The following is a 14,439-nucleotide window of genomic DNA, read 5'->3' as shown; positions in this document are numbered from 1 at the left end:
GTTAAATCTGTCTGCCAAAATTTTAAAAAGAATTCTGGAGAAGACAGGATTATAAAGTCCGAAGATGGTTCGACATGGATCAGTTGAGAATATTTTAGCCAAACACATAGAGCGGCATGGAATAAGCAAACCGGCTTGTAAAATCACCAACTTACAAAATATGCAAATGGAGCATGAAAATATGTATTAAAATCCAGCTGGAAACATGCCACAGCGTCTTTAACAAAGATGTGTATGCAGTGGCAAATTGTCGCCCGTTCCACTGAGTAGGATAGTGGAAGTAAGCTCAGGGGTGTGTGCCACTTAGGATGGGGGGGAATAATGTTGTGTAGCATATAATGGATTTGCAATGTGGCAAACAGAGACAGATGGTGAAGGGGGGCTGTGTGTTTCTTTGTGCTACGTATATACTCGCTTGGACACACACACACACACACTACAATGAGTGTGGAAAATAAATCCCTAAGGCGCATTATGAATGCTGCCGCTCGCTCACCCAAGCCAAGGGTCTCAGTTCATTTGCTTTTTAACTGTTATAAATTGTCTCACTTGACTCGATCTTCCCTCCCCTCTACAACAGGCCTGGAGCAATCACTGCACAGAAAGCGGCCAGTCTCCAAACTCAGAAACGTTAAGGGATGTTGAGTTCCACCTTAGGAACGGGTAACATATACTAATAGTGTAGGCGAAACTAAGCACCTGAATGGAAGACATCTTACAGAGATAGCCATTTAAAGTGGTGAAAAAACCTTTTGAGCGTTTCGCTTGGATGAAATTTCACACCTGGAGTTCTCAGAAGTATTCAGATAATTACAGGCTTTTGTAATTAATTACAATTTTCTCAATTGCAAACGCACACAGAAACCTATGGGCATGCACGCACGCACGCGCGCACACGCACACACACAGCGTCTTGCAAAGGTTAATTTGCTCTCATCTTAAGCCCCATTGTTCTGCACTTTACCACTTGCCTGAGATGTGAGAACTGAAACAAAATGCGGCAAACAAACGACTCTGATTTACGGTGTGCACCCACCACAAGAGAAAGACCAGTTCACTTTGAGTTTAAGAAACACATCAGTGGATTCTAAATGCATATTTTTCACCACATTACATGTGTATAGAAATGGTGCTTGTGCATAAGAGTGTCTAATAGCTTTCAAACAGTGAATTAAGAAGTGGGGGGACCCTCGAGCTGATGATTAGACAAGAGACTAGAAAGTTACTTTATATAATACGAATAGAAAAAAAAACATGCGCACATACACACTGAAGCGCGCGCACAAACACAAACACAGACACACACAGAAAGTCAATTAACATGAACATGTGTCTTTGGGGAATTATATTTCAATTAGCTTTAGCTACTTCTAGGCTTCCTCTGAGACCGCGCTGCTGAAAACAAGTGCATAAGATGTGTATTTGTGGATGAAGTAAATCCTGATTTTCAATTAGTATCGTGACATAACTACATATTGTTATTGTGTAAGAGCAATTTAAGCAATTAGGCGCTAAATCATTGTTTTTGCATACTATTAAAGAACCATAAAATTAAAGCATACACATTGAACAACTTGTGCAAATGTAGCTAACACAGCTGCATTATGAAGTTGAATTATAACAACATTAGAGCAATGGAAAAAAAGTACGAGTGTCCCATTAAAAATGTGTATTTTTCCCATCATGAGGAAATATGCACTGTCATTAAAGAGAGATGCAGCTCACTTTAGGGATTGCTTCATGAAATGGAAGCAGTGATTTGGAAAAATATGACCAGAGGGTTGTCTGTGTGGGGATAGGGGTTCATTTCCTGTTTATAAAGTGACCAGTTTTCCCGTCATTTCAAATAATGTTTCTTGCATGGTGGAGAGAGGAAAATAAAATGTGCTACGTTCCTATCTCAACCCTAAATCTTTGGGCATGGAGATAGAAGTAGTATCATTCTATTGCTTCTCCATTTGGTTTTGGCTCTACCTCCAAAGTATTTTTCCATCAAATTACTCCTGTCAACCCAGATTTGAATTTAAAAAATGTGCGGAAGTGAACAGAGAAAGTTTATCTCTCAATGTGGGTCACATAAACAGCAGCAATAAAGTCAAGCAATCCCACTGTTTCTACAGTAGTCCCTATAAACAAAAGCTCTGTCTACAGTTTTCTCACTGCTGTGTCTATATAACACCCGTGGGTTTTCGTGTGAGTGTGTGTCTGCCTTTGTCTGTGTATGTTTTAGGTGTACACATACAATAATATGGGTCTGCGTGGAGGACAAACCTTTCTGTACACAATGTGGGCCGAGACTTGTTTTTGGCGGAATTCATTCCTGTGTAGAGCAGACACAGAGTCCCCAAACAATATCAGAGTTGGGTTCACGAGAGCTGAGGGAGTCACGGTTGTCCGTATATCTTTATCTATGTTGAAGAAAATGATTACTGTAACGTGTACTATCAAGTCTCCAGACTCTGGCCCTCGGGGGAATAGTATGATGAAAGGGCACATACCATAAAAAGAACTGTATCTTGGCTACGAGATGTTAAAGAGGGGCAGCGATACATGAACCTATGTGAGCACATGATCTAAAGGTTCATGCTAGATCAACCCACAACCCACGTGTGTGTGTGTGTGTGTGTGTGTGTGTGTGTGTGTGCGTGCGTGCGTGCGTGCGTGCGTGCGTGCGTGCGTGCGTGCGTGCGTGCGTGCGTGTGTGTGTGTGTGTGTATGTGTGTGTGAGAGAGTGAGAGTGAGAAAATAATGTCTTCGTCTTACATAATAATATTCTAAATATTTATTTATCTTCGGATTGAACCTTCTTTTGCCCTTTTCCCGGTTTGAGTGAAAGATTACAACTCCCTTTGCATGGATGGGTTTTCATCCAAAAAGGTGATTGTGTTTGTGCCTCTTTATTCCAGAGTGTTTGAGATTAGTGACACATGGCTTGTCAAAGACTGGAGCTTCAGATTAGCCCCTAGCTAATCCTTTGGAATTCAATGCTAATACAGACATCACATATGCATGCACGTCGCAAACGCACATGCCGATGCACTCACACTCAATAACACAGTCTAAAGTCTTTCCAAATATGTAGTGCTTGAGTTTAATTTGTAACGGTAGATAATATCTTAATCGCCAAAGTCTGACTCAAAGGAAAGAAGCCAAACTTTCGCTTCAGTTTGATATTGTCAGTCAAAATGTGACAGACAAATCTCTGAGTTTTCTCTATGAGAGGAATACATCACATTACATCACCCTGCTGTAGTTAATAGTGCAGAGTAAGCTGACCATGTATTAAAGTGAACACCTTATAAAACCTACAGGATATTTATTTTATAAAACAAGGATGTCTGATTTAACTTTGCATATGACAAAGTATTCTTTAATGTTATCGTACAGCGTATCTCACGTCTATAACTGCACATTGGTTCATATTTCTGACTACAAACATAGCTATGTTAGCTTTGAAGCTGGCACGTTAGCTGAACTCGCATACTTCTTTTCACCTACTGAGAGGTCGATCTATTTAGGGTGCTAACTCACTGATGGAGCAGCTGAATCCACCTGTGGGCTCCAGTTCTCACCGTTCTCCATGGGAGGCTGCATTAGATCTCTCCCTCTCTTGCTTTGGGGCTAGCTTTAAATTACACCCCACCTCAAAAATATGAAACACTGCCAACAAAAAAGACATTTGTTCTGCATTGATTCACTTTCAAAAATGTGTATTTTCCCGGATTGGAAACTGAGTTGTTGACTCATGTTCTGTATTTGTAACTCAGAAAGCCACTGGCACCCAGCATCGCCAACATATCATTCTTTTTAGATACAATACCTCTCACATAGGCTTAAATAATACACCGTTTATTAGAATTAAAGTACTATCTTAGAAATGTGACATGTTCTTGAATTAAAGCCCAACAACATAATAATAGATATTGTTTGATTTGTATGCCTGAAATATGCAGTGATTTGCACAACCGCCTGTGCTGGTGTGTCATCGCCGTCACACAGCCAATAACTCTAGAGTATTAATTCTGTTTTCAGGATATTCTTGCCAGAACTAGTAAAGCCTTATATTGCAGAACTCAGTCAAATGAATGACTGCTTTAAATCTCAGGGGACGTGTGCCCACACAATGGGGTGAGCAGGAATATTGGAAGTTTTGTATTAAAACCTCAGCAGCTTACATACTGTAAGGCCATACAGACCCTGTTTTCATATCATTGTGTTCAGACATACTGGTACTATACAGGCAGGCTACATGAATTGCCTCTCATTGACTCTTGTATGGGCATGTTTAGCAATAAGCATACACAGTAATTTAAATACAGGGTTCAGATGTGACAAATATGGGGTTGCCTATATGACAAAGAAAGAGTAGGAAAAAGGCATATAGCCTAATGTTAGATCAATGGTGATTTGCAAATCAGTTCATTTACTGCTGTTTTTCTTGTGTTTTGAAGGGAATATCTGCCCGGCAAAATCTTTCTCACCTTCCTCTAGCTACCGTTGTTTGAATGGTGTAGTGAAGTAGTCACACCTGATCTTGGTGGCATTAAGAGTCTGTGCTGCGTCATCCGATGGTGGGAACATCCTATTTTGCAGGCTCATACAAAGCCCGGCAGATGGGAGCTGAGCTATCTGTCGGTTGCTCTTCGCATCGAAAGGCATTTTGCGATTTTTAGCATGAAGAAGCTTAACACTTTTGAAATTCCCCAACAGTGTCTCGCAAGGCTGCATTTCTTGCCACCTGCTGTGATTCTCTGCCATCTGCGATTACATGGGTATTTAGCCTAACAATGACTGGCCTCCTGCTACCTCATCTTATTCTTATGTCTAAACACACCGTTGGCAGGGTTGCAACCGGTGACAGGCTCACTGTATATATGCCTTTCTGGAGCAGGTTTCTGGAGAGACACAATTCTGCCACAGCCTTGAAGAGCGTGTAAGCTCCAAAAATCCTTCCATGTTCCCCTCCAGCCTCCTCCTCCTTTTCTGTTTCAACTTTTTTTTTCACACCTGGACTAACAAAAGACTGGCTTTGATCATGGGAAATCCCTTGGCAGAGCAGCAATGAATCCACAGTGGATCTGTGCGTGTATGTGTCTTTGTCAGTGTGTGTGTGTGTGTGTGTGTGTGTGTGTGTGTGTGTGTGTGTGTGTGTGTGTGTGTGTGTGTGTGCGACAGAAGGTATACAGAGAACCGCACATGCTCCACCTGTCAAAGCATGGCCATGTAAAATGAACACACACTGGCAAGCTAGCACACAAAAGCAGCGGGAAGAAGGGAGCAAGAAAAAGAGGGAACATTTTGTTTTTCCCCGTGTAATCAGTGGCTCCACACACACACACACACACACACACACACGGCTGCTTGTTATCAGAGGCTTTCCCACGCTGCTGCTGCTGATGTACAAATCTCCACCACCAGGAATGGGAGGATGAAGCGAGGGAGGAGTGTAAGGGAGTACAGAGGGATGGAGAGGGTCAGCGTTCAGCAGGCTTAGATTCACCACGTGGGATAAACACATCCCTCTGCGGGGGTTTGCATTTAGGCTCGCACGGATCACAGTTCAGACTATACACAAGAACCCAGGCCCAGGCGAGGGTACAGGACACAGACAGAGCAGCTGAGATAAACAGCCATCCAAACAGCGATACAACAGAACAGCAACCGCATGCACTTCAGCAGAGGTGATTGCACATTCCTCCTCCACACCTCTCTCTCTCCTCCTCCCACATTACTCTTCCATCAACTCCAGCATTCTAGAAACATCTAGCCCTCTTTTCCCGGGCCTTCATCTCCCCTCCTCGCCTGCCCGCTCAACCCCTCTAGCTCTTATGTAAGACAAGGCCCCCATTTGCATAACAGGCTGTTTTTTTCTCTGGCTCCCACATTGGCTACAAGAGAGACACACTGACTGGATAATGTCTGTGTTAACAACTAGGGGGCTGTTGGTAAACAACAAGCTCCATCACAACACTTCACGTACGTGCTATACAGTGAACAGGTCCGGTGGTGAGATGCAGTGTCCCTAGATCTCTTGATGCCAGCTGGCGGTGGGCCAGAGGCGGCTTAAACAGCTGTCATTTACAGAAGCGCGTGGATATGGCTGGGGCTATAGACAGGACTTCATTCAGGAAAGAGACTGACCTAGCCTGCTGTGCGCAACCTATACAATAATGGGTCTTGCACCGAGAGATGACTGTTCAAATCAAGCAGCCTAGCATTATCCACTTCGGGTTAGGAGGGGGGAGAGGAAGCGAGAGAAATAGACAATAGACTGATGTCTATGTATGTGTGTGTGTGTGTGTGTGTGTGTGTGTGTGTGTGTGTGTGTGTGTGTGTGTGTGTGTGTGTGTGTGTGTGTGTGTGTGTGTGTGTGTGTGTGTGTGTGTAGGTGTGTGTGTGTGTGTGTGTGTGTGTGTGTGTGTGTGTGTGTGTGTGTGTGCGCATGATAGGGAGCCACACAAGTAATGATTCCGACATTAACTCGAGCTGTTGTTTCCGATATGGTTATCCCTTTGCTCACACCTCTTTGAACACAAGCTTATACAAACAGGATGCACATTTGAAGGAGGATATGCGAACACACACATAAGCACACATGCCCACACATACTCATAATGATGGTGCCGCCTCTAGGAGAATAAAGAGGAAAATTAGCACTGGAACGTCAATAAATGCAGCAGTGCAAATTGTCAGATATACGAGATACCCTTAGATACTTCATTACATAGCAATTCATTAAGTCAAAAATGGCCTCAATCATGCCTGGTTATTAAAGAAGGCCGCTTTCCTCTCTTATCCTCTCTCTCTCTATCTCTCTCGCACGCACGCACGCACGCACACACACACACACACACACACACACACACACACACACACACACACACACACACACACACACACACACACACACACACACACACACACACACACACACACACACACACACATCCACTTCAAAGAGAGAACAACAAATGATCAAGGGAATCAAGCACAAATGATCTCTCATTTGGGAATTCTCATTTACTCGAGTGGAAAGCAGCCGTTTAAGTCAAGACTTTTCATGTTTATAAATCCGCCCACGATTTTAGAACGACAAAGTGGACTTGATGTCGCGCAACTGGGGCTCAGTGTGGCATATATGGCCCTGCTGTTAAGGCTGACAGTTGTTGTTTTTTTTAGGTAGATCAATCACCCTCCTGACACTGTAACGCACAGCATGAACATACTGCTCCAGAAGCTTTAAATAGGGAGTTTATTTTCTTATATATTCTTGGATGACTTGACTTCTACACTGTATTTAAGTATAGTGAGAGAAAAAAACAGCATATCAGATAACACTGGGTTGTGCACATGCCACTTTTCCATTGGATTTGTTAAAGGTGGAATGAAAAACTATTCCACACACACTGAGAAATGGTACCGAAGTATAGCTTCTGTGTTGATTTTGGTTTTCCTACATTCACTGATCATAACCACTGATCATAACCATTGAAATGCTGAAGTCCAACTACAGCATCGGCCCAAATCCTCGACTCTGTTGTTACCTACACATTCATCTATTTAAACTTGAGCAAGGGCTTCTTTTGAGGTATTTTATAGTTTTCTGTTATGTTATAAAGCTTTTGTAGTTCCATTTAAATGTATTCCTATGGAAAACACAGGCACACGCAGTTCACTGTGACCTTGACCCCCAATGTCACCCCACTCTGTTAAAGGCCTACTTCACCGGTGGGAATATGAAGGTGTATTGAATTCTGAGATCCTATAGTATAAATGTGGATAGGATCTCAGAATTCAATACACCTTCATATTCCCACCGGTGAAGTAGGCCTTTAACAGTCGGGTCCTCTGTCTGTCACCAAAATGGTCTTGAGATCGGAATTCATTTAACATTTAGTCGAGTTCCGACGTTGGCAAATTGATTTCCAGCTTACATCCCAAAAGGTTTATGCACGTAAATCACTGGTATAGTGTCGTAACTAACGGCTACGAGATGCTTCACCTGAGAGGGAGACAGAGCTGAATAGTATCAGCTATCGTACTTTAAAATGTAGCCTACTGTTAGTTTAACGGAGAACCCTTTCGTTCTAAGCAGGCGTGTATACCGCACATCTGTTCCTACAACTCGGTTGAGCGAGGAGCCGTCTTTACCACATCATGCACACACAAAACACCGTGGTCTGGGCTACTGTGCGCTCTGGCCACAGACATCACACGTGTGCAGAAGAAACAGTAATCGGAATCAGACGAGAACAAATAAAAACTGAAATCAAAATGAGCTGTATAAAGGGCTTCTAAAGGTGTCCTAGTAACTAATAAGCAGCATCAAACAACTCGGTGCGTAACACGCCGCCTCATCCAAGTGCTGAAAGTCAAAAATAAAATAAATAAACACCGTGTGGTGGTAACTACTACTTCATGTTGAGGTGTGTCTCTCCCTCGCGGAATCTATTTTTCCTTTTTTTCATCTCATCACACACACAGGACACAACAACATGATACGATGGACGAGTGTATGGATACACAGCCGCGCTCAGGTCGTGTCCTCAGCACAATTGCCCATATAGGATTCCCCTCATTCCTGAACATTAACATCAAAATCTAAGATCCCGAATGGTACAGGGAAAGCTCTCTCTCTCTCTCTCTCTCTCTCTCTCTCTCTCTCTCTCTCTCTCTCTCTCTCTCTCTCTCTCTCTCTCTCTCTCTCTCTCTCTCTCTCTCTCTCTCTCTCTCTCTCTCTCTCTCTCTCTCTCTCTCTCTCCTATAACATCCCACACCTTTAGATAGCCTGACACACACACGCACATGAGAATGAGACCCCATGTGAGGCAGTCCAGCATCTTTCTGCCAGGACCCTCGTGTGACCTCTCGTTCTGCTACTTCATCATGTCCTACTGTTGGCCTCAAACACACACACACACACACACACACACACACACACACACACACACATACAGCACCTGCACGTACAGACGCGCACGTAATCGTCCCATCCCATGCTCACCTTTTAGAAGAATCCCATGAATAGTGTAGAGGGTGAAAATCAGATGACTCTTGAGATTCATCCTGTCTTCTCTCTTTCACTGCTCCTGCCTTCCGCGCTAAACTTCTCCTCGGCGTCACTTTCTCTCCTCTGGACCTCGAACCGGACCGGACGGCTTTAGTCAGCTATCCAGGTGTTGTTTGGAGTGCGTCTTTAGTGCGTCTCTGAGGAAAGGGCTCAACACAACCGACCGGTGGACAGTGATGATTTTTTTTTTAAAGCGGAAATGCTCTCGCTCCTCAAAAACGATATTCTGGATGAATTCAGGGATGCACCAGCGGTGAGACACGGGCTCAGGTTGCGCGACTCTGCACACAAGCAGTAAAAACCTCAGGGAGTGAGAACAGTCGTTTTCCGTTAACACATTATAGATGCGGCCGCTGCTGCTGCTGTAGCCTACTACACTGTCTGTCCCGGTCCCGTTCTGCTGTGTTGCACAGTCCACAGCGCAGCGAACACGAGTGGATTGTTTGAGTCCCGCCTACGCTGCTTTGACAGACATGAGAGGTGAACCAATCACGAAGACCCAAAGGCTAAGCGATGTGGGGGGAAGGGGGGTTGGTTTGTGACACACACTGCAAAAAATGTCAATTGTAGCTTGTTTTTAGACTAACTGAGTGCTGCAATAATGGTAAAATTCTCAACCCAAAGAGGTAAAATAGGATTGGTTAATCGTGTGATTTCCACGAGGAAAGGTCAATGTTTATAAGAAAATATAATGAAAATTCTAAAGGGGACTGTTTTTTTTTGGGGGGGGGGGGATGATTTCCCTCAATGGAAACATTTTGTATTTATTAATTTGGGCAATACAAACAAGCTGAAGCAAAAAAGGGTGGTAGGCTACAAATACCATTCCTAAAAGTCATTACAAAATAAACAAATAACATTGATTATAAATGCCTTGGTTTGTCATTTTAATCTGACATCTCTTTAGCAACAAGAGGCGTGGAAGCTCTGCTGCTCTAACTGAAAAAACCGGGAAATTGCTTCAGCTTTTCAAGTGTGAATATTGATCTCATCGCATGAAAACATCGTATGAAATGCATTGCCGCCCTCCAGGATGCTGCTTTGTCTCAAACTGTCTTGATTTTCGGCAGTCAGAGATAGATACAAGGTACAACCCGAGGCACGAGAATGATGCACTTTTTTTTGCAGTGTGCGGGTAGAATGCGCTCAGAATTCAAAACAGAGAAAGAGCATGCAAACACGCATCTGGGTGTGGGCGGCTGGCTGTCCCTCCACATGAACGGCCGGTAGGATGCACTTGTTTAATTGTGACCTCATTGGATATTTAAGTGAATGTATTTATATATTCATTCATTGATATGTCCCTTGTGCCTGAAATAAAATACATTTAAATTGCTCGTCTGCTCTGTTGATAGTGACGGCCCAGATTAGAGGGTTGTGAAATATGAAGGTTGACCGCTGACAGAGCTTTGAAGATTGTCTTGCTGAGGTCAATCAGATGGGTGTGGAGGTGAGGTGGGATATGATGGGACAGGAGACGATGTGTAGTTGCAGTTGACGGGGGTAGAAGCCATCTGCAGCCCCTTGGAAAAAGCTGTTAAGCCTGAAATAGAGAGAGAAGAAAGGGTAGGTTCCACAATACAATGGGTGGATAAGACAGTTGGAATACAGGCAGGAAGAGGCAGCTAGATAGAGTCCATGAGGCATAATGTTTGCCTGAGTTATTTGGATATTTTTACTGTCTGCAGCTGCTCTGTACCTTGACAAAGAGAGATGCAGAGTGGGCTGGTGAACAGCATTATGATGTGTTTTACTTAGATAACAGTGATGTGTGTTGAGACCCCTTTTAAATTAGACTGCCTTTAAGAACAGACACAGAAAATAATTAGGATCCTTGATTAAAAGAAGTTAAAAAAAGGAAAAAGAAATACACTACCATAGTATATATGCAATGTATATAATTAGTTCCCAATGGAGTCTGTTTGTGATATCAAACAGAAGGGGATAAAAACTGCTTTGAAAATGACTGTAAATATAAATGAATGTTGAGCATCATAAGGCTTATAGGAGGGACATCAGAAACTCTGCAAGCATATTAGAAAATAAAAAAAGGTGTCATACTTGTTTGTAAAATCCTGGCAAAGTGTGACCAACAGTAGGAGTCAAAACCGAAATGATATAGGATTTATCAAATGTTTAACATTTATTTGATGATCACATTTTGTGTCACAGTGTGGCTAATCTCTTCTCGTCTGTTCTGCTGTGGCGAAGGCACATGGGGTCTCTCCCTTTGACTGCATCTTTAGCTTGATTATGAGATGGCTTCTGAAAGCAACCTATGCATTATTTATTAAAGTAGCCTGGCCTATTTGAAGTTGCCTACCTATGCAAATTAAAGCTGAACGTGAGTTCAACAACGAAAGCTGCTCGGGAGACGTCCTCTGCCAGCCGACACAGAGAAAACACACACTGCAAGTTGTTGTTTGTTATGAGTCATGAAATTATTTTGTCTTTACTGTTTCAGTTTGTTTTAAGGATTAGTATAGCCACAAGTGTGAACCATGTCAGTTCTGATTGGAAATTGATGACATGGTACAAAATTCAGATTCCCAACTAATTTATTCTATCCGGCATTATTCATAACCTGCATTGGCTCTCAGCTGTAGGCTGTCTTTCATTTATACAGTATCTCCTGCTGTTATTATTGGAATAACAAGTCCTGTTTTGTCCTCTCACATAAACACACTGTCCTACACATGTAGACAGTTAGACACACACACACACACACACACACTCACACACACACAGTGGGTCGATCCACTTAAAGAAGGGGTGCTGCACACACCTTGTAATGGCTCATTTCACACTCTCAAAATTGGTGTGTGCCATCACCAGAGGGGCAGAGCAAGGAATCAGGTGGCTTTCTCTAAAAAACAGTGTGGCTCCAGGAGAGAGGCCGGTCAGTGAACTGATAGAAACGGCACATTCAAGTTTCCGCCTCACCTGGGATTGTCCCGGTGCTCCAGATGGCAGATAGACTAGTGTGTCTCTCTCTCTCTCCCTCTCTCTCTCTCTCGCTCTCTCTCTCTGTCGCGAACACATGTGCTCACACAGCCACTAATGCACATGCAGCCTCCTCTCAGAGTTTCAAGTAACCACCACCTGCTCCTGGCTGAGACCATTGTTCACTGGTCCACCTAATATAGGCTGACACATGTTGCCAAGCTGAGGGGCCCAGCACTTTGGCTTGGCTGGAACGAGGCAGGGCACCACCCATCTTTCATACTGAAATGTTCTTTCATCCGCGTGTGTGTGTATTTATGCGTGTATGCGCGGGTGTGTTCAGCTGAATGGCCCCCCTTGTCAATTCTCCACAAAGTCATTCACAATAACAAACAGTGGATAGATAAATAACTACAATTGAAAAGGTATAAAAAAGAAACAACAATTCAAATCGAAGTGGCCTGTCATGGCCTGGATGCATTTTTTTTAAACTTAATATTTCATCTTTGGAAATGAGAATTAAGGTTTTTCCTTGTATTTGGGGGAACCTTTTTGCAAACACAATAGAAAAAATGCAACTATGACATGTTCAAATGTAGTTTCTTGAAAGGTAAAGATTTATTTATTAAAATCATGAAATCGGATTTAGAGCAGACAATACCCACAACAATAAACTGAATATGTGGTACAATATGGATATGCAACTGAAGAAAAAAAGTGTTTTAAATATAACACATTATGTCTCCTTTACACTTTTCTTGGACTCATGACATCTGTTAATAACACACATTTTAGAAGTTTGTGGTGTGACATCTGGTAGTGTGTGGGCGTTATTGCCAGGATTCTGGGGGTTTGGAGTGTTCTCTTTTCTGCAGCACTCTCCTGCCATCTATTTTTCATTTTCCTGTTGCCTGCTTTTGACTATTTACTTCAAGCGAAATGCATCCCCCGGTAGATGCGTTAACAGTGATCTTGAACAGCTTATAAGCATGAAATGACTAACTGATTTTATATCACAGCTATTTAAGGACTGCTGGAGCTCATCACATTATGTGTGACACCATTGCTTTTAGCTAAGTTCTCCATATGATGTTTACCCCCTCAACACACGTACTATGCGCTCCAAAACTGGAAAAGGAAAGGCATTCAGTCCAGACAGAGGAGGAAAAAAGCTCTTTGATAAGCTGTGCTCCTGTACAGATGGCAAACTGTGAGGAAGGAACTGCTATGTAGCCAATGTAACGCACCAGTAACTGAAAAAGGCTCCACAGCCCAGTACCCGCTGTCCAAAATGGATGTATAACTTTTGACTATGACACAGACGGCTTCTCTTGCAGACACCTGAGTTTCCCCCCTGCTGTGTATGCAGTATAAATGACCTTTCCCTCAGATGTTGGCAACCACAAAGTGCCACAGAGACCAGGGCCATCGCAAGCTGCCACACCACAAGGGGAGACTGTCCGCCAAATACAGCCAGATCCAAAGCTCAGCCGCAGTGCTGAGATTAGAGTGGCACACCAATTGTTTCAGTACCACTCACTCGAAAAAGTATTTCTGGACCAAACTGTGAACACAAAGACGGTTGGAGACTGCCCTCTCGTTAATGAGAATGGCAGCATTCCACAGCCATTCATTCAGAGGTGTAAAAGACTGCGTAGACGAGCCTTCTGGACAACATTTGTTCTCACACATGGACTCTTAGAAAATGTATCTGCCTGTACTTGTGAGTATATGTTTTTGTTTGTATGGGGTATGACTGTTTGATTTGCAGCAGATACCAAGCATTATGTAAGATAGGAAATAAAGAGCTTGTTGGTTGTGTTGCTTGGTAACTAAGGTCAAGCTCATATCCGGGCATATTCAGGAACAGAACACTTAGTGTTGGTGGCTCCAAAAGCTGTGCGCTACTTGGCTGCAGCCTATGAAAGGGCGTACTGGTTGTTTGGTATGTTTTAGCCCATTTACCAGGAATTGTGAATACTTAACTTTGAGTTGTCCTTATACCTCTTGCTGTGCTCATTTCTGACTGAAAAGGTAGTCTGTGTCTCGTGCTTGTGGTTGCGGCAACGATACATAAAAATGTATTGGAACCAAGAGAAAACAACAGTGTATGTGTATGTTATGAAGTGATTCAAACAAGTGAGCTGAGAAGTTGAAGCTTAAAACAACTTGTGTTAATTTACAGCCTAAACTGGTATGTAAAGAAAGGATATGTAAACAAAGGGGAGCCAACTGTAATATAGCAACATACCCGTTTACAGAGCCTATAGGCGGCACACGCCGTACGTGCAGGTAGTGGTTGGTGAGGAGATATTCAATGATTTTGACAAAAAGTGATTTTGACAACAAGCATTCCCCAGGATCGCTGACTCAATTGTTAATTATTTCACCATGATACTCTAGCATTTACAATATGATAGTCTATC

The 14,439-nt window shown here is 43.0% G+C and overlaps 1 protein-coding gene across 1 annotated transcript in view; it reads right to left on the bottom strand.

Annotated features, from left to right (window-relative positions):
* The window catches only part of cadm2a (cell adhesion molecule 2a), a 193,744-nt gene extending 184,293 nt beyond the window's left edge, over positions 1–9,451 (bottom strand). Inside the window, exon 1 of the mRNA XM_080040444.1 lies at positions 9,005–9,451. Within this exon, the coding sequence (XP_079896570.1) occupies positions 9,005–9,065 (61 nt within the window). The 5' untranslated portion in view covers positions 9,066–9,451. The remainder of the gene's footprint in view (positions 1–9,004) is intronic.
* Positions 9,452–14,439: the final 4,988 nt, after the last annotated feature.

This window comes from Ammodytes marinus (genome assembly GCF_949987685.1).
Source record: "Ammodytes marinus genome assembly, chromosome: 14".
In the NCBI taxonomy this organism is placed as follows: domain Eukaryota; kingdom Metazoa; phylum Chordata; class Actinopteri; order Uranoscopiformes; family Ammodytidae; genus Ammodytes; species Ammodytes marinus.
Note: the sequence above shows the minus strand (reverse complement) of the source record. Positions and strands in the feature narration are given on the sequence as shown.